This window comes from Zootoca vivipara, chromosome 1 (genome assembly GCF_965207765.1).
Source record: "Zootoca vivipara chromosome 1, rZooViv2.hap1.1, whole genome shotgun sequence".
NCBI lineage: Eukaryota > Metazoa > Chordata > Lepidosauria > Squamata > Lacertidae > Zootoca > Zootoca vivipara.
Window position 1 is genome coordinate 73809710 of NC_142582.1, and position 21793 is coordinate 73831502.

Consider the following 21793-nt stretch of genomic DNA (forward strand, 5'->3'; position numbering starts at 1 on the left):
GACAGTCCTTTTTTAACAGAATGACTTATTTATCTTTATAAGGTACAACTGGCACATCAGTGCAACAAATAAACAGTAACACTTCTTTGCTGTAATGGGCCATCACTCTTAATAAATTCACTGGGGGTAATGAAAGATATAATTTCAAATAATGAAGAGTACACCCCAGAATCACTGAACCAGGCAAAATTTCCATTTAAATACAAAAGGAATGCAATCTTTCACTAAAATTCAATATCGGGTCCTGAAAGTGATCTTATTTGCATTGGCATAAGATGCTATCTACATCTCATTAAAATCTTTTTCCAAACCCTTATTGACTTTTAAAAAGGCCACATTGCACCCATAGATATCATTGCTCTCTGCATTGCATTTCATACATTATTGCTCACTGCACCGTATGTTTACTTGTAGACATTGATTCATATAATGATTCACGTATGAATGAATTCAGTTTAACCAGAAGGTCATAACAATCATTTATATATAAAATTAAACCAAACCTAAGAGACCAAAACATGCAATTCTGCATGTATTGAAAATAAATATGACCAAGATAATTGAAATGTGTAAATGGTAATCATAACAACATAATGCATTAACGATTTAACAAAATTAGCTCATTTGTTTGCACTGCTGCAAATTGGTTAACTTTTAGAGGCTACAAAATATCATTATTTGCAGTGAAAATACAAATTTATTTATTTATTTCATGGCTCACTCTTCCTCCCAAAGCAGCCCAGGGCAACAAAAACTGCATATATCTTTTTTTAAAATGACGTTAACATTTTAATAATGACATGCAAATGAGTACAAAAGGACACATGATGGAAAATGGTTGCATAATGTAAGTGAGTGGAATATGTTCCTGGTGCATAACATTCAGTATAAAAGGCTACTAATGTCAAATTAATCACCTTTAAGTCACTTCTCACATTTGCATTTTAAAGTTAGGGCGCAATTTTTGCAAGTAGGATGTGTGATACATATACAAATATCAGATGAGAATACCAATACCAAAGAGAAGACCTTCCTAAACTCATTGACTAAAGATATAGTAAGAAAACAAGAAACAGCCCTGTGAGGGCAGAGGGTTGGTCCTGTTCGATATAAAAGGAAAGAACCACAAGCATTGGCAACTCTTTAATGCCTCCCAAGATATCACAAGGAAAGCCAAATTGCCCATGGAGACTGATTCCACTAGTTTATGGCCAAAGTAATAAGATGGTTGTGTAGAATGCACATTCCAGATCGGCTATAGTGAGCAGTAGGCTTCCATCATCCCCAAGCTGGTGGACATCTTTTCACTTGGTAAACAGTTCATAAATGTTGCCACAACAGTTAAATCAAATGAACTGGCCTTAAGATGAAACAAGGATACAGTACTTGGATTATTTTTGGTGGGAAAGTGGGGGAAGGTTGGTTTCAAATTTTGTTGGCTTATTTATGGTTAAACCAATTTGGATTATTACCTCACAACAGTGTGTACAGGTTCACCTCAGGGCCAGGCTATCCACACAACCACCAGCCATTTTTGTCAAGATAAATTTGACACCACAAGGTGCGGTAAGGAGTTAACTTCATGGTGGGTAGGACTATCATTGGCTACTTAGGTATGATTACTATATGAGTCCTCCAAGATCAGAGACCTTGTGCCTCTGAAGAGCAGTTTCTGGGGATTATGAGCAGGAGAGTGGTGTTGTACTAATGTTCTGCTTGTGAGTTTTCCATAGACATCTGGTTGGCCACAGTGACTGCAAAGTACTTGACTAAGTAGGCCTTTGGTCTGATTCAGTAGGGCTTTTCTTACGTATGCTTCAGAGGTATTTATGCAAATTTATGCAAATATGCCAAATAGATTAATAGACTAAAACATGTGTGGTTAATCAACCTCCTTTAATTGATCAGCCCTATTAATTTCACCCGGTGTTTACCTCTTATTTTTTCTTGACTGAGTGTAATATTGCCTCAATCCTTTTCTCCACAGAAAAAAAAACACATTGAAGTGAATGTGAAAGCTTAAAATTCAGAAAGGGTAGCTTGAATATTTCAAAGGGGGCCAGGCCCCATGTGGCTGTGGCTCTGGAACTGAGAAAGGTCAAGGAGAATTTCATCTGACTGTGATTATCCTTTGGGAGTTCTGCCTCACACTGAGAATCAAGAGCTTTATAGAACAATGTTAACAAAAAGAAACCACCAGTACACTTAGGCATCATGATTTCATTATCTTTAAAATTTGCCACCACAGCTCCATTGGAAACAAACTAAACCATAATCCAGGTAAGTAATAGTTGTTAATACAACAGGAATATATCTCCATGTCTGGATGTTTAGGATGAATGGGGAAACCCTATTACAATTCACATGCCATACAAAACAAACTATATTTTTATGTATCTATGTATGTATTTGTAATGTATTTGATGCAAAGCAAGCACGTGCATGACTGGGGAGAGGAGATAAGCAGTTGTAAATTTACACAATAAAATATTTCAGGGTGTTGCTATTGAATGTTCAGATCTGGAGGATGCTTTATCTAATGATGTCTTGGGATAATTGAGGAACAGACCTCCAGGAAGGCTGCAGAGTGCAAACCACCAGTAAGATGATTTCCAGAACGAAAGGAAGGCTACTCACCTCAAAATTATGTAAGCATTCACGAGATTTATGTAACCTGCAACCACACACAAGAATTTCACCCAATGTTTCCTGTGCCTTTGATCATTTTTGAATTCAATATCTTTTTTCATTAATTGATGGGTAATAGAGAGCGCGCATACACATAGAGAATTTTTCAGCACAGCACTGGTCCATTGTGTTAAACTTCATGCTTTGTGTACAGAAAACAGTTCTTAGGCAGCAGGACTAAGAAAGATGGTGGGTTGGATCCTGAGAGCTGTGGGCAGAAGGAAGCTGGTTGAAGAAGTCTTTTGCATCCTCTCCTTCCCCTGTTGAGCTTTCTGGAGAGTTGAGGCTCCCTCCTGAATGGTGTAGGAAGGGGAGGGGGCTACTGGGGGAGGGATGAACTGGCCAAAATTGGATGGAGACATATTGCATGAGTGCTGCTCTGTTCACACCCAGTGTTTCCTCCCTGGGGAGGCTTTTATGTGAGCATAGAGGGCTTCATATGTGTGTGTGTGTGCGTGCGCGCAGACTACAGGAAAGTAATCTTCTGCAAGATTCTGCACCATTTGCAGGATCTGACTCCATGATAGTGTCAAAATAGAGGGTTTCCGAAAGATCTTTCAGAGTCTTGGATGACGCCATCTTTTTGTAAGAATAATCACACACCCCATCTTTTTTTAAAGCAACACCACCACATACACATACAACCAGCCAAGGTCTACTGCTTTCATTAACTTGTTTAAGGTCCTCTGTGATAAATTTACAACTGCTAGGATGGATTGGTTTTAAGCAGGGTGACTATCTGGCAAAATGAATAGCTACATATCACCCACCAACCTGCCCATGGTTTTGCTCCTCCAGTCAGTGTAATAACATTTTTTCCTGAAAGAATAGCAGAAATAATCTGAGAACAGTCGCATACAAAGGAGAAGGAAGCAGACTTAGGAAACAGACCATAGTGTTTTGTCACAAGCAGCTTTACAAAATAAAGGTGGAACAAATCACAGTTCTAAAGGCAATGAAATATCTTTAAAATCATTAACTTTGAAAACCTTGGTTAAAATTATAGTACATATTGATAGTATAGTTAGCTACTTTAAAGATTTAACATGCACTAAGAAGTTACAGCTTCAGAAAGCTCAGAGACTATGGATCTTTCCCCATTCATTTGCACACTGATTTCTTAATGTTATTGTCATTATATCAGCTGATATTTTGCACACAACTGTGGACAGCAGATGGCTGTATGAAGGAACTGGAAGGGATTGCTTTTCTATTTCAATATTTTTTTGCTACCCTTAAATGACTACAATAATGCCTGAGTTGTTTTTTTAAAAAATAAGTCATGCAATTATCTCTGCAATTTTCACTGAGGGGAGAGAGAGAGAGAGAGAGAGAGAGAGAGAGAGAGAGAGAGAGAGAGAGAGAGAGAGAGAGAGAGAGAGAGCACTATTCACAAGGCACACTGTAAACACAAACTTCATAGTTTCTTTGTAATATTGGAATTCTGCCTTATACTAATTAATAGCTTTTTTTTAAAAAAAAATACCCCCACTGATGCTGCTACTTAGCTGGAAGGATGGACAAAGTCTAGCAGAATTCAAATCATAGATTTTATTTAGACCAAATCACACTTAAAAATAAGCACAAAAATGACAGATGGATTGAATCTGATATGCTTTTCATAGAATAAACTGATTGAAATTAATGACTAACTTCAGTCAATTAATTTATGTTGGTCTACTCTGAGTACAACCAAGTTGGATAGCCTAATGCATATTTTTAATTTAATTATGTTTCAATTTGGGGCATTTAAAACTTTTCATTTTATGCGATTTTATACAGTTTTGCTGTGGTATTGATTCTTTATTATGTCAATCAGTTATTTTCTATTTGGATTTCATTGCTTGCTACCTTATGTGGGTTTTTTAAAAAAAACTAAAGATGGAATATAAATGTAACAGATAGAGGGACAGTGAATCATAGAGTATATGGAGCTCAGAACTGAAGAAAGGACAATTTATCTATTTTACCATGTCTGGGCTCTCATCTAGCTTAAATTCTGTGGTGAGACCAGCTGCCAGTGCTGAAGACTGATGCCCTCGTCGGTCAGACCCATCTCTGCAGAGCAGAGCTGAAAAGGGGGTTTTGTACATTAGGAAGGAAGAGACTACCTCTTCCTATCTTTCTTTTTGTCATCCTACGAGCCATTTATCAGCCAAGAACAGCAATCCAATTGTGCAACACTCTTCCCCAGAAATAAGCAGCTTTAATGGCAAGTGAAGCAAGGCAGTCCATGTCTTCTTGACAAATAACATCTGCTCAGTTTAATTTAATCTGTGTCCCAGTTCCCACCCTTCCTACAGAGAGTTCTCCAGTTTAGCTTGCAAAAGGCACTTGCATCTGTGCCATTTGCTGGCTTGGTCCATTGGACCAGGCTATCAAATTAGAGATAAGGAGATGGGCAAGGGCAACTAGCAATTCAGGTGGCCTGCAGCTGTCTGAACAATCTCAAGCTGACTTGGAAACCTGTTGCTTCTCAGCTCTGGAGTCCTGAATGAACCTTTTCCCTATCCCTGTTGGCATAATGGGCATGGAATCTGTTACAACAGTGGCATAGAAAGGTGTGTGTGGTGGATGCGGTCCGCCCTGGGTGTCATCACAGAGGGGGGTGACAAAATGGCAAAAATATGAGTTTTTTAAAAAATAAAGGGGGGTGCGCACGAAACTTTTTAGTTCAGTCAACAAACACAACAAAACGCAGCTGGCACCGGGCGCCACACCGCAGGGACCGGCACTTACCGCAGGGCCAGTAATATGCCCGAGCCACACATCTATCCTGGCTTGGGTGACTGCAGGCTCCACACTGCCTGAAACAGCAGCGTGGGGCTTGCATCTTCCCACCACCTCTCCCTCAGCTGCCCTACAGCTGAGGGTGAGGCAGCGGAGAGGCTTTGCACAGTGCACCCTGCCCTGGTTCGCCCCACCCCCATGGGAGGCTCGTTTTGCCCCCAGGTGCAGGGTGCATGCGCCGCTCTGGGCACCCGAGCAGCTAGCTACGCCATTGTGTCGCACACAGTATTTTCCTTCTCGGACCCCATTATGCAATACTGATGTGAAGAAGGAGCAGAAGAAGCCATTCTGCAGGCACCATGCACAGTGTCACACTGTTATCTTCTCCCCCCGGCAATGTCCACACATCTGTCTGATGTGGGGAGGCCTACGTGTGTAGCGTTCTATAAGTGTAAGCTGCTGTATGGTTTTGAATTCTGAGTGCACAGGGAATTCAGATTGCATAGAAGTCCATCTGCATAGGCCCTCATTCTTCAGCTGCTCAAGGCATGGAACTTAAGGAGTTGGGCCAGGAAATCAGGTGTGGGGCCAGCAGCATGGCTTCAGCCCCTTCACATGAATAAGCTAATGCTGGTCTGAATCATGGTTGCACAGATATAGTCACCAAAGGCTTTTGATGCACAAAGGTGGGAATAGTGGAAAGTTGGAAGAAAATAGGCAGAAAAAAGGAGGAAGGAAGAAGAAGTAGAAGCAGGCAACTATAGTAAGAGCAAGGAGGAAGAATCAGAAGTAGCAGGAAGTCATTGTTCTAAACTGATTTAAATGCAGCATTTTTATATTGTTGTAATGTGCCTTGGAATCTTATGGTGGACAGGTTGGAAATCCATTGGCCCAAACAAACAAACAAATCTCCCTACAGTTCAAAACATGGGACAATAGTCTCTTTGATGTAAAGGCAACAAGTCATTGTATTGTGAATGGCTAGTTTTCCATATGAGTCCTTTGAAAGAAGATGATGGAAAATTCTCAGATAACACCATAGCACAGTCTTCATTTTGACTGCTGTCCTAAGGGGTGTTCAGATGCCTCCGTGCAGACATCTAAGATGTGAAAGGGGCAGTAGACCATGCCTGATAGCCTTGTTCCTGACATCCTGCACTCTGAGGGCAGCACCTCCAATTCCTTGAGGCTGACATTTGAAAGTGGATTGGGATTCTTGACTGTGTACAGAGAGCTGACATGGATGCATCCTCCCAGGTGGTCAGAGTTTCAAAACACCCTGGGAGAAAGACTAATCCAAGGTCACACAGTGAGTTGCACAGGCTCTTAAGCGCGGACAGCTTTTAAAGCATAAAAGCTGCTGGATTAGTCACCAAAGTGTTACTTTTTGTGCTCTTCCATATGCATGAAACAGCTCACATTGTACAAAAAGTTCCTCATAGATCAAAGCAGGAAAGACTTCTAAGAGCAAGCCCTGCATTCAAACACTTTCATTGTGAGTTTCCTTGTTTTACTTTTGTTCCCATTCTCCCATTACTGAAGTAAGTATGATAAAAATACCAAATTGTTTACAGGATTGCTGACGACCATTGTAGTCACTTGCTGAAAATGATTTGCTGTCTTTTTTGAACTGATGGCTCATTTTCTGACAATTGGTCTCATCCATAACCCATTCAATTCTGGAAGAATCACACTGAGTTTAATACTACTGCTCTGGAGTAAATGGGCTCTGGACTGCAGCCAATCTGCTTGAGTCAGCAGCTATAACTATCCTGCTTTGCTCCTTAGGGATTAAACTGGATTAAATGGGAGCCGGGTGAGGGGAAGCAGTTTGGGTTATTTAAGTTTCAGAAGCTTGTAGCTAAAGAGAGTTTTGCATGTGATGATCCTAGAGGGCCTCATTCATCTGGTAGTGTGCAACGTCATCAGATCCAAGGCGGAAACTTGAATTCAAATTGTGCGGTCTTTATGTGAATCTATAATTGTTGCAAGTGGCAGTGGAATGTGGAAAACAGTCAGTTTGGCTTCTTTTTCCTCTGCTGATTTTCACATCTGCAATAGCAAGCATCCCCAAACTTCGGCCCTCCAGATGTTTTGGACTACAATTCCCATCATCCCTGAGCACTGGTTCTGTTAGCTAGGTATCATGGGAGTTGTAGGCCAAAACATCTGGAGAGCCGCAGTTTGGGGATGCCTGTACACTAGCTTAAATTAGGCAGACAGTACTTTGCATCTCCCTGCTTTGCGTCATCAAAGTCATTACAAAATATCTGAGAATTCTCTCCCGCACTTTGCAGGTAAACAGCTACCAAGGGGAATGGGTTCAGCCAGCAGTGAAGGTACCTGCACTTTAGATACTGACATTGCTGAGATCAATGTTGGAGCTAGAAAACCCTATGTCTTCAAAAATCTGCAAATTATAGATACAGGGAGAGAAATCCTAACCCAGCCCTGAGCACAACTGGAGCAGCAAAGCTTTGACTGTATCCAAAGCCCTGTTGACCCCCACCAGTTAGAGTGGAAAGTGAGGTGGGCTGGCAGTTCCCCTGCCTACTGTACCAGCTCCAGGCTGGTGCAAACAAAGAGGCCCAGATTAGACCCCTCATCTATAAATCCAGGTTCCTGGCTGGCCCTGTTTCACCCCATTTTGATGCCTTGTGCCAGCTCCCGATGAAAGGACAGCATTTCTGGTAGCCCTCACACAGCCTATACCTTCAATGGGTGTAATGGGGGTTTCCATTGCGGAGGAGGGAGTCCTTTGGCCAATCCTAGCTCCCTCCTAGAATAGGTAGGGCCTATTTTCTGTGGACATGGAAGGGTAGAGAAAGAAGCAGAAAGTGGTGACTCGCTTTTGGTGCTGACCAGCTTGTTGAAGCTCTAACTAACATGTTGCAGATTCACAGCCCCACTGGGGTCCTTAACTATGAAGAAGAGGCAGATGTGTGAACAGCTGTACACTGGAATAACTTTAAGAACTGGTGCCTGAACTTGATTTTACCCTTCCTCTTTGTTTTCTATTGTGTTGTGTTTCTTTGAGCTTCTAAGCCCGAGTGTAGGAAAGCCTTTTTGGCTGAACAGCAGAGTAGATAAATAAGTACTCAGGGCCCTTTCTCATTGTCACCAAATTCACAGCCTCAGAAGACGGGGCAGGGTTAACAATCTTATCAGTTTTGAGATGTGTGTGGACAGTGTTGCATGATTTCCTTACACACACACAAACACACACACAGTGTAAGCATGAGGAAGAATGTCTATACACCTTGTTTACTATTAATTCCTACTGAAATTCATGGGAATTAAGTTAGCCATGACTAACAACTAAAAGGTAAAGGTAAAGGGACCCCTGACCATTAGGTCCAGTCGTGACCGACTCTGGGGTTGCGCGCTCATCTCGCATTATTGGCCGAGGGAGCCGGCGTATAGGTTCCAGGTCATGTGGCCAGCATGACAAAGCCGCTTCTGGCAAACCAGAGCAGCACATGGAAACGCCGTTTACCTTCCCGCTGTAGCGGTTCCTATTTATCTACTTGCATTTTGACGTGCTTTCGAACTGCTAGGTTGGCAGGAGCTGGGACCAAGCAACGGGAGCTCACCCCGTCGCAGGGATTCGAACCGCCGACCTTCTGATCAGCAAGCCTTAGGCTCAGTGGTTTAACCACAGCGCCACCTGGGTCCCTTGACTAACAACTAGACTAGCTCTATCTCCCAAAGCAATCTAGACTCCACCCACTTTTAAAAAAATGGGTGGGCTGAGATTTTGCCATGTGTCTTTAAACTTGGAGTATTCAAGGACTGGTCACATATCCCAGCCACACATGGTACCATGAACATTTCATTAGGTCAGTTATCAGAACAAATAACGATCTGAATCCATCTCTAGAGATCTAACAGTAGAAAGACTCTATTTCTAAAACTATTGATGTCCTTGCAAATATTAATTCATATTTCATTTATGTCTCACCATTCCTCCAAGGAGCTCAAGGTGGTTTCTCCCCCCACCCCCCATTTTATCCTCAGAACAATCTTATGAGATAGGCTAAGAGACAGTGACAGGCCTAACGTCACTCAGTAAGCTTCATTAAGTGTGGATTAGAACCCCGGTCTACCAGGTTTTAGTCCAACATTGCCACACCTTCTCTGAATTAATAAAATAACTGTGATCATGATCACTGTAACATCACATACAGATGTATCATATATTTCTAGAAAACAACCATATTTTCAAGAAAACTTATGGAAGCACGACCGTAAAAATAAAAATAAAATCTGGTAAAGCATATTTCATTAATACATGCATAAACAAAAAAACAAACAAAACAAACCAACATAAACTGGCTAAACAATTTTTTTTAAAAAAAATGAAATATTTCATATTACCGGAAAGGCATCCTGATGTTCATTCTTTCAGCGTATTTGCACAATGTATCCCAAGGACAATGAATTTTAACAAACATAATATCATGGTTTGTAACAGCTGGCTGAAAAAGTAACCAGATAGAATTGATTAATGTTCCAAATCCAGGTGGGCACTGACTTTTGTGTCAAACTTGGCCTTTAAAGTTTGATCCCTGTGGCTATGGAAATTTCAGCTTGCTATGCACTGCAGCTGGGACTAAACACAGCTGTCTGAACAGAAGAGGTCAGCTCTCTTATCTAAGCCATCTTCAAGGATGAGGCCATTAGTGTCTTGAGAACAAGGCTCACCTGTGGAAGGGGTACGGCCGGCCCTCTCTTAATGTGGGCAGGTGTAACATATGAGCTGGACCCCTTCCAGAAATTCCTTTTGTAGTGCTTATGTCCTCCTGCCCCCCACTGAATGCCTCTGCATGCTTCTATGGGTTCTTAGCAACCCACTGTTCCACAGAAGTGGTTTTGACATCATGTGGAAGCTCAAATATAATGTGGATCTTAATGTGGAACTGAAAACAGAATAAACTGCTGTGCGAACACAGCCTCAGATGGCACTAAAGATGTGTTTCTTCTATTCAGAATAAGTCTCTGCAGAAAGGTGGAAAATGTAACATACCTCTCTTTCTAACATCAGTCCTTCTGCCCGAAGGTTCTTTTCAAAAGTGCTCCGTTTCTCTATTTGTAGACTGGACTTTTTATAGACCAAAATGTAATCAATACGTTTTTTGCCATCCTTGAAGAAGAGACCTGATGTTGCTAGGGCGCTCATGTCATTCTGAAAGAAAAATAAAGACAAAAAGTGGGGGGTGGGGGGGGAAGAGATGTTTAAACATAGTATCATAGTCCAGAAGATTTTTTTAAAGGAATGCTATGGGCATGGATAAGTGACAAAGGGAGGCCTACAAATTCACTTTGCCCAGATGATAAAATTAAGCCCTGATGGCCAAACCTAGAAGACTTTTTTAAAAGTATGCTGCAGACAAAAACACACACAAATACATGGAATTTTGAGCGGGCACTGCAAACTCACAGAAAAAGGGGGTACTTTTCTGACATGATATAATTGTAGAGTTCAAAGGGCATTTGGGAGTTATTTGGTCCAAATCCCCACTCAATGCAGGATTTGCAAAGCAGGGTGCGACCACAGTATCACTGGTGGATTTTGACAATGGTGTAAGCAAAGTAAAACCAAAAAGACTGCTCTGGCAGTGAGAGCTGGGAGAGAACTCACAGAAGACAGATGGGCTTTTTAGGGAATTGTCCAATAATTTTTTTATTACTATTACTATTACAAATACAATTTTTTAAATAAAAAAGTATGCTGCAGCTCATTATGAAATGAACAAAAGAATCTGAAGGAAATCTGAGTTCCATGGTACTTACTCCCTTGTAATTGTGCATAAGCTTTCAGCCCCATTTTGCATAGTGATAAATATCCATTTATCCACAGCCTTTGACTGTGTCGACCACAGCAAACTATGGCAAGTTCTTAAAAAAATGGGAGTGCCTGATCACCTCATCTGTCTCCTGAGAAATCTCTATGTGGGACAAGAAGCTACAGTTAGAACTGGATATGGAACAACTGATTGGTTCAAAATTGGGAAAGGATTACGACAAGGTTGTATATTGTCTCCCTGCTTATTTAACTTATATGCAGAATTCATCATGCGAAAGGCTGGACTAGATGAATCCCAAGCAGGAATTAAGATTGCCGGAAGAAATATCAACAACCTCAGATATGCAGATGACACAACCTTGATGGCAGAAAGTGAGGAGGAATTAAAGAACCTTTTAATGAGGGTGAAAGAGGAGAGCGCAAAATATGGTCTGAAGCTGAACATCAAAAAAACCAAGATCATGGCCACTGGTCCCATCACCTCCTGGCAAATAGAAGGGGAAGAAATGGAGGCAGTGAGAGATTTCACTTTCTTGGGCTCCTTGATCACTGCAGATGGTGACAGCAGTCATGAAATTAAAAGACGCCTGCTTCTTGGGAGAAAAGCAATGACAAACCTAGACAGCATCTTAAAAAGCAGAGACATCACCTTGCCGACAAAGGTCCGTATAGTTAAAGCTATGGTTTTCCCAGTAGTGATGTATGGAAGTGAGAGCTGGACCATAAAGAAGGCTGATCGCCGAAGAATTGATGCTTTTGAATTATGGTGCTGGAGGAGACTCTTGAGAGTCCCATGGACTGCTAGAAGATCAAACCTATCAATTCTTAAGGAAATCAGCCCTGAGTGCTCCCTGGAAGGACAGATCGTGAAGCTGAGGCTCCAATACTTTGGCCACCTCATGAGAAGAGAAGAATCCTTGGAAAAGACCCTGATGTTGGGAAAGATGGAGGGCACTAGGAGAAGGGGACGACAGAGGACAAGATGGTTGGACAGTGTTCTCGAAGCTACGAACATGAGTTTGACCAAACTACGGGAGGCAGTGCAAGACAGGAGTGCCTGGCGTGCTATGGTCCATGGGGTCACGAAGAGTCGGACACGACTAAACGACTAAACAACAACAAAATATCCATTTCTGTTTTAACTAACAAAGGCCAGTGGCTGGAACAGTTTATGTAGTAGCAGAAGGCAGTCACTCCTCATTACTATTACAGAATAGAGCTGCCAGATATCTTTAATAGCTCATGATGTCTCTTAATATATGCAAGTTCCTAGCAATATGTCTATATTTTATGCCTAAGTGCATATCATGCAACAGCCTGGTCTCTAGGCCATGCTCTCTAAAAGCTTATGAACCAAAAGTCACAGTGCAGTCCAAGAATTGTCAAATATAAACACTAGAAACACTAATATTAGTACTAGCTGCTGCTCAGGCTATGGGCACTGCAGTCCTAAGCATGTAAATTCCATTGGCAGGGCCGTCTTAAGAGCCCCTGGTGCTGTGGAGCGACGGATTCCTCCAGCACCCCTGCCCCGTTCCCCAGCGCAGTGGGCGGGCGCAACGCGGCTGCCACAGGCGCTCCTGTGCGGCGGGTGGGCAGGCACAACACGGTTGCTGTGGGTGCAGCTGTGCGGCAGACCGGCCGGCCAGCGGGCAGGCGCAGCTCGCGGCGCCCTCCTGGCGGGCCTGCGCCGTGGTGCTCTGCGCCGCCCAGCCTGGCCGTAGGGCCGGCCCTGTCCATTGGGAATTAATTCAGTGGGCCTTAACACTTTGGCAAGTGTACAGAGAGCAGCCACCTTGATTTTACATTTCCTGTCTACTCATTTTTAAGTGTACATTACATCTCTTGCCCTAAACACTGAAACAACTCTTTGGTTTATTGGGTCCTCCCTCAAAGAGGGCACGTTTTGTGGTGAGACCTGAAGACCGAACACCTGTGTTGTGGGTGGGTAAGATTAGTCAGCCACAACACCCGATTGGTAGGTCCCTCGATGTTGGGTTCAATCTGGCCAATGGGGCACAGTCCAAACAGATTGAGGGACCTATATATACGCATGCACATGACCCTGAGCTTTCTCTCTTGGTCAGTGCATCGGAACACCCACCCACCTCTTCCTACATTTAGGGACTTGTTGCGCTTGACCTTGCTATGACGTTGTGTGTCATCTGTCGTTGGGACAGGGGCACGACAGGAATTTCCCCCACTGGGCTGATTGGCTGTTGCCATTTGGGTTTTGCCTGCTGTATAGCAAATTGCCGCAACTTGTAAGGTTGCGGATAGGAACTGGATCAGGTGATAGGGATGGGAGAATACTCTTGCCATCCCTATGTGAAGGGTATTCCGTTAAAGGAATCCAGGGACTCAAATGGTTTGGTCAACCCCTGTGAAGTGTGAATTTATTTTCAAGTGTGAATTTATTTTGGGGGGGGGGGAAGTCTCTGGGTCTGAACACACAACTAAAAACCATGCATCTAGAGGTGCTTGAAGAACACAGTTTGAAGAAGTTGGATGTTAGAAGATTTAGGACAGATGAAAGAAAGTACTTTATGCAGTGCAGAGCCAGTGATGGCCACCAACTTGGATGGTTTTAAAAGAGGATTGGACAAATTAATGAAGGAGAGGACTAGTAATTGCTACTAGACATGTTGGCTGTGCTCTACCCACACAGTTGGAGGAAGCAAGGCTTCGGAATACCAGTTGCTGGAAACCATGAGAGAGAGAAGAGGGCTCTCTGGTTTCCCACAAGCATCTGGTTGGCCACTGTGAGAACAGAATGCGGCACTAGACAGGCCTGATCCAGAAGGCTATTCTTATGTTCATAAGGTCTTTGTGAATTTCTATACAAACTTGACTTGATCCACACCTTCCAGACAAATGTTTCAAATGAAAACATAGTTATTATTCAGATATTTAAAAAATCTATAAATGTGCATACTGAGTGGGAATAAGTTTTCTATAAACGTATAGAAAAACTGCATCCAGAAATATGTATTTCAATTTCAAACATACCTTTTTCCATTGCAGATTAATGGGAAAATATGCCCATACAGATTTAGTTGTGTTTGTTATGCTCAGTTTCAGTGTTTATACTATTTTGGCACGCCACTTTGGGTCACTGCTGCTTCTACTACTACTACTACTACTACTAATAATAACAAAGCTCTTCAGAAACATTCCCTTTGTATGAGGTATTAACAACAGCAAGTCACTGCAACTCTGTAGGGAAAATCACATACAGTGTTTGGAATATATCAAGGACGGGCAAGGACACTGATTCAGCACCCATCGTATACAGCTGCTGCTGATATAATTCCTATAAAGCTTTACTGCAAATTAAGTTGGCCTTTCACAGTATAACATCGGAACATCAGGCACTATAAGCACTACTAATAATAAATAAATCCTCTTTCTTAAAACAGTGTCTGACCTACGAATAAAGGAGAAGGGGGTTAGTGGTTCTCTCTCTTTTGCTTCAAACTCCATTTATATATTTCATATTAACTGCAGTTGATGATACTGAGGTATATTCTACCTTAGCAGTCTGAAATGAACAGCAGATTAGGAATTCACTGCACTTTTAAAACAAATTGCTATTTTGTTTCTTGATACCAGTAAGCTTTTTAAAGTAAGCTCCATGAAAATGGGGAAGTCCTATTCAACAACAACAATTTTCCTGTTTATACCCTGCTCATCTGACTGGGTTGGCCCAGGCACTCTGGGCGGCTTCCAATATATATAAAAACATAATAAAACATTAAACATTTAAAAACCTCCCTATATAGGGCTGCCTTCAGATGGCTTGAGGGTTGGATAACTCCACACCCTCCAACGTTTCTCCAATGAAAACAGGGAGGTCTTACCATACCTTCCAACATTTCTCTGTTGAAAATAAGGACATCCTAAGGAAAGACGGGACATTCCAGGATCAAATCAGAAACTGGGATGGCTTCTGTAAACCTGGGACTGTCTCTGGAAAATTAGGACACTTTAAGGGACTGTAACATTGAGTGTGGATGAAATATGGTAAAATTGTTTGTTTCACAAGTGGTGTACCCAGAGCTATGTGTCTGGATTAGAGCAACGCCAAAACTAAGCAAACAAGTGTGACCTGCCACTAAAATGTTTATTGCTTATGGCAGCAGCCAGTTATGCCATCTTGTATGATACTTCAGTCATTATAGTTAGGTGATGTTATTGGGAATGGTGCTATATCACCTGTATCAAGATCCACACTCGGGGAATAAGTTTGCATATAGGATGCATTCTTAAATATCCATCAGTTGTAACTCTAAGGCTGTCTCCTGTTTTTCCTCATCTCCATCTTAGGGTCCTACTTTTCGGTTGTACTCAAACTGAACTATATCATATGGAACAACAAAATTTATTGAGCAACGTGGAGCATCAGGCCCCCAAGGCTCCCATTAATAGCTAGCAATAAAAATAGTCATAATCTAAATGGAAAAGTATTCAGATGAGTTCAGTGAGAGGGATTTAAAACCATGCTTAACTCTATGACTGCCATTTTAAACACACTAATTAGGATGTGAACCAGAAGCAGCACATCCAGTGGGGCAGACCCACTGTGTTAGCTTCCCAGCAGCATACCTGTCAAGTCTCTTGCTGAAAAATGCGGGATCAGCAGTGGCGCGGCCCCAGAAGTTGCGTAGAAGCAACTTCTGGGGCCGCTCTGCCCATGTGTGGCCACCGGAAATCGGGCAGAGTGGCACCGGAAGTCGCTTCTATGCATGCCTGGCCGCCGGGCATGCGTAGAAGTGACTTCCGGTGCCACTCTGCCCGATTTCCAGTGCCCACACATGGGAAGAGCAGCACCCAAAATTGAGGCTCCCTGGCAGGTAGGAAATCCAGGGGATTTCCGTGATTTTTCTCCATTTGGGAGAACAGCGGGAAACGGATTGAAATCCAGGGGTTTCCCACGAAAAACAGGATACTTGGCAGCTAAGCCCAGCAGCAAGGTTGCTACCACTTACTGGGGAGCAAAGGGGCAATGCAATGCAGAGGTTGGCACAGTGTGGCCACACCAGAGAGAGTGACAGATTGGCCTGTAAAGTTTAAACTTTGTTTATTTGCCCAGAGATACGAACCAGTATGTGATTCTTAAAGTAGCCTCATTTTCAGTGGTATCGTTCTCAAACCCTGACCATTGAATTGATGGGCAGAAGAGGAATACTGAATTAAGTCACGTGATGGTTTTATAAGTCACATTTATGCATGGCATAGTATCTTTGTAGATATCTTTAGTCTCACTGAAGCATTGTAAGGCATTTCTTTGCACTACAGTACATTTTTAATTTGATTGGGTTATAAGTTCTTTGAAACAGAAGGCCACGACAGCCTCAAATAGCACAGCTGTCAACTCTTTCTCACAGCGAACCACCTCTGTTATGTGAACCTCTTCTTCTATCTTTTTCTTTTTGTAAATTTCCTTCTTTTCATTATTAAATATGCCCTTCTCCAGCATTGTAACACACATCTCCCCCCCCCCCACCCTTTTAAGTGTATCACAATATACACTATTCCTGCTGCCCAGTTATTCCTGGCTGTTAGTTGAGGGTGAGATATTGTACGGCTGATGCTGAATCAAGGGTAGCATAAGTATTACATTAAGGGGAAAGCAATGTATTTAGTCATTGGGAAAGGCCTTTATTTGGCTTCCAAAATGTCAACACTGCAGAACTCCTGCTAACAAAAGGAATTGAATATAGTAAAATGTACACACCGCCTGAACCAGCATGACATTTGCAGAATTCCTATTCTTTTTGTAAGAGGTAAGAGCAATGGCGTCGCTGTTACAAAAATCAATCGTTTTTTGTTCCACACTCCTGACTGAACATTAATCCTAATAGAAAAGTTACGTCCAATGCTTAGTAAAAGAATGAAAGAAAGAAAAAAGACCAATATATCAAAGGTCCACTTCGTAGATTAGATTTCTACAGCTTTGATATACCTTTGGCTCTTTATTGATCAAGTGGACTTTCTTGGATATGCTTCATGTCAGATAGGGGAAGAAAAATAGCAAGTGTCTGGGTGGTTGCAGCATTAGAAGACCCATGTTGCTGAGGTTCTCTTTATTATAACTTATTGATCGGAACACCACCATTCCTGTTATATGTGATAATGAACTCAGTAACAGAATCTGCAACTGGTGTTCTCAGATAGCCTTTTAGCTTGTACTACCAAGTAATCAAATGCAGCATCAAAGCCATTTCCCTGCTATAGCCTCTCCTCTTCCCGGAGCGGAGGGGTTGTGTACCATAGGTACAGGACCCTCTGGCCTAACTAATCCCGAGTTGCAGAAAACAGATGTTTGGCATTCTGCTTGTCATGGTGCAGCAATGAGATGAATAAATATGATCCCATCTGCCTGTTAAGATAATCTTTGGTAGACCATCAATTTGGGAGGAAAATCACATATACCATGGTGTCAAAACAGTTGTTTAGGAATATGTTTGCCTGCCATGCATCAGAATCTGATCCTGGGTTTTGTGAGTGTTTTCTGCAGAACAGCGGATGATTGGTGAATTGATTTGGTACTAAGGAAACCTCTGCAGCCTCTAGCTCAGTGGTTCTCAAACTTTTTATCTGGGCCAAACTTTCAAAATAAAAAATTGCTTGTGCTGCATCAAATTTATTATTTATAAATACATTTGAAAAACAACTAGGATAGTCCTCAGTATCACTTTATATGCCTGCTCTCATTTTGAAAAGATATCTATCCATATTCTGCAAATGAATATGTTTATACTATAATGTTTAAATGCTTCTTGAATCTTTCCACAGAACTTGCTATTTTCTCCTGCCACCCCAGAGAAAGAGACAGATAGATATAGATACATTTTGCCCATATTCTCTTCATTCTCATTACTTTACTTATTTCAGGGGCTGAGCAGTTCTGCTTTATGATGCAGTTTTCTATTCAGTCCACGGATCATTTAGAACTAGGAGACTGGCAAGTAGTGAATTTTCTAATCTATTCTTTGCACACTATCCGAATGATAGCAAACTATACCATTTTACTATACTAAAGATAAAATGGACTGTGAATCTTGGAAACATTTCAGCACAGGCTGAACAAAGATCGCCCTCAAAACCATGTACTATTTGTCTATCTTTGAACTTGGTCTCGGAAAATGGTCCATATTCTGATTATGAGAAGACTGTGAGGCAATATTCCACACATTTATCTTAATATTCGGTATACTTACAAGGCAAATGCCTAACATACTGCAAATCTAAAAGTGTTGCTATGTAATTGGAAATGGTATGCATCAGCTCTGGGTGAGCTGGAGTGATTTGGGAAAGGTCCATATATTTCTAAGTCAGATTGCACCAATAATAAGGTGTATTGAGTCGGATCAGGTGCTCTTTAACCTTCTGAATAGCTCAGTGGTCTTGCCTGTTCAAAAAATGCACGATTGTATCCCCTGCCCGTCCTAGAAACAAAATGAAGCTGACTGGGAAAGTTCCCCGAGCTTAATAGATGAGGGAGTTTGTTGTTGTTTTTTGTCTTGATGGACAGGTCTAGCTTTTATTCACAGTGAATTATTTTCCCAGGGTAAACAATCCCCAATCACAGTGTGGTGAGGGACTAAAAACTGTTTTTCATTTGAATCTACTGTATCTCCCCAAATCCACTGAGCAGAAGCCCACCCCTGTCAATGTAATGATGTATGTGTGACATTTTCACCTCTCTTTCCCCATGCATGTCAACGGAGAGTGCTTTCTCTCCCAGAGAGAAGACACTGAATCTCCAAAATCTGTGGGAGGTGAAGGAAGCGCGCTACTGCCCAAGAATCCTGAAGAGGTCCTTGGTGGAAAGTGACATCTCCTGCACCCAAGTGTTTCTGGGGAAACCATGCTCTTCCCCCCAGAATCTAATTCTGTCATGAATAACTAAACAGGCTCTGAAACAGATTGGGCTGCTTCCAAAAGCTGCAGATACAAGTTAGCACTTGGGGCTTGGGTCTACCAAATGTTCCGAATTTATCCTTTTGAGAAAGAGAGAAAAGAGATCTCCTGCTGAAATTGTCACAGCTGTTGCACATCTATTGAAGGTACAGGAGCCACCTCCAGGCTAGTATTTTAAATTCTAATATCCAGACTATTGGCAACATGGTGGCTGACATATGTTGATGGAGTACAACTCCCATCATCCCTGATCATTGCCCATGCTGTCTGGTATTGAATGGGAGTTTTAGCCTATCATCATCGGCACAGCACCACAGTGGCTGTCTCTGTATGAGTAACTTTAAAGTTCATCAAGTAATTGTAAAGCTCATCTTCTGCGGAACATTTGAAAACACTGGATTCAATGGGGTGATATATGTTTTACTTAAAGTCCTATAATAAAATACCATGCAGCTAGCCAGCTGATGATAACTTTATCTCTGCCTTTCTTTCCCTTTCACCTCTTTTGTGGCATCAAATTACAATGCTCTCTGCTGTTATCTTAAATTGCTTCCAAAAGAACAGGCATTTTCAGCTGTAAATCTCGAATTCACAGTTAATTCACAATTGACTTTGCTTCAGTAAAGCTTGTTACCTTGGAAATAGGATAATGCCTCATGCTAGTAGTATTAGTGTGAAGCTATGCTGGAAAATTCTTACAATAAGCAAAAAGCACAGAGGTCTTGAGTACCACACGTAGCAAGTGGAACATAGTTATGTGGTGGCACTATACTTTGTCAAGTGTTGGATGCTGTTTTAGCATATGACATTGACCTCTTTGTAAGACAAAACAACTAGAAGCGACAAGATGGAACCATCTGTCTACTTGTTAAGACTCACCATTATATATAAATCAATGCACATTTTCCAGGCTAGATTTTCAGCATATGATAAACTGTAGATGAAGTCCAAAATATGCTTGAACTGTGGATTGAATAGAGGGTCACCCCCCAGGTTCACACCTGTTACCAAGTTCACTGGACCTGAGTGTAAGATTCTAATCTCCCACAGAGAAACATTTCTTTTATAATAAATATCCAGACAGCTTTATAAAATGCAGAGCAGGAAACATGATTGAAAACCTGACTCATTTGATCAAATGAACAAACAACAACAACAATTCTATTATTTGTACCCCTCCCATTTGACTGGGTTGCCCCAGCCACTCTGAGTGACTTCCAGCATATGTAAAAACTTCACCATCTTTACTTTAGTTACCACATTACTCCTTGCTTCAGACACTACCCTCTCCGTAATACAGCTGAGCTTTGCCTGGTCACTTGTAATGTTAACCGCTTCTCTTGTACTAGAAAACTATTTGACCCTGAGGATGCCTAAAAATGAATTGCAAACAAAAAATGATGACTCAATGCATAATGAACAAACTTTGCATAATCTTGGGCAGGCAATGAGAAAAACAAAAAGCCAGCAAAGCATGCAAAACACCTCTGTGCTAGCAAACCAGGAAGTCATTTCTCAAATTACATAGGTTGCAGTCCTTCAGTTTTTCTGAAGTCAATGAGGACACCCACAGGGATTTTAAAGGAGCGAGATTGTAGTTACACTGACCCTTCAATTGCCAGTGATAATACAGTTCCTTAAGACCATATTTCAGAGTTGTTTTTGATCAGACGTTTAAACAGAGATGCAAATTGTATTCAACAGAGAAGATACTCAGCTGCGAAACAAGCAGCAGCTCAGATACTACATTTCCCTTAAACTAGGAATTATCTTGCCCTAAAACAGAAACACTAAATGATGTATGTTACCTTTTTGTCCATGCTTGAAAGTGAGAGAGCAGCATTTGAAGGTAGAAGGTCTTCGTCAAGGTAGCCTTTTCCATGTAGCTGCTTCTCTGTAGCCTTCATAAAGCCAAAGATTTCAGAATGCTGGAGAGAGCCTCTCACTGCCACAACTTTATAGAACTGTTGCTGTCTCAACCTTCTTGGTAATGTGAAATTGCTCCAGCGGGATTCATAAAAAGAACCCCTCGGAGGTTTCTTAGATTTGAGCACATAGTTCTATTATACAATGAGTGTCCAAAGACAACCCATTATTATCTTAAGTCATCATGCCCCCAGGCTTTCCTCTGGTAGGCTTGATTCACCACCTTGATAATCACTCACACATTACTTAATATCAGAAACAGAAAGGAGCTTGATTCAATAGTCCACACTGAGGCAACGTTCCCAGTGGTTTGTGTAGGAGTTTTGCTTTGACAAAAAGAAGAACCCTGCGTGACCGAACTCTAAACGCAATATTCACTCATCATCAGCACCAATACTGTATTTAAAGAACCACGAGGCTCAAAGCATTTCTGCATAGATTTTGTTATCCTTCCCTGAAACACTGAACATTTCATTTTCCACAATGCTGTTTAAAACCTTGTATCAGCTTCATAGTTACACGGCGATTTATAACTTGCCCACGGTACCTTAAAACCATTAGCATAGTCATTTGCTTCAACAAGATCTGTTTTATTTTAATAGGGTTCTTACTAACCATTCTGAAAGTAATTTGCTACTAATGTACTTTAATATGCTTTTGAATCAATTATTAAAGCAGTTTGATCTACTGATCATTTAAGCAATAGCTATAAAATAT

The 21793-nt window shown here is 41.6% G+C and overlaps 1 protein-coding gene across 3 annotated transcripts in view; it reads right to left on the reverse strand.

The window, feature by feature from the left end:
• Positions 1-21793, reverse strand: part of ANO3 (anoctamin 3) — a 233229-nt gene that overhangs the window by 57468 nt on the left and 153968 nt on the right. For 2 of the 3 annotated variants that reach the window (XM_035117599.3, XM_088668117.1), the window contains exons 5-7: positions 10445-10603; positions 9796-9896; positions 3463-3507 (exon numbers count right to left, since the gene is read on the reverse strand). In XM_035117599.3, coding sequence (XP_034973490.2) covers positions 3463-3507; positions 9796-9896; positions 10445-10603 — 305 coding nt within the window. The remainder of the gene's footprint in view (positions 1-3462; positions 3508-9795; positions 9897-10444; positions 10604-21793) is intronic. The other variant, XM_060275243.2, reaches the window with a different exon arrangement.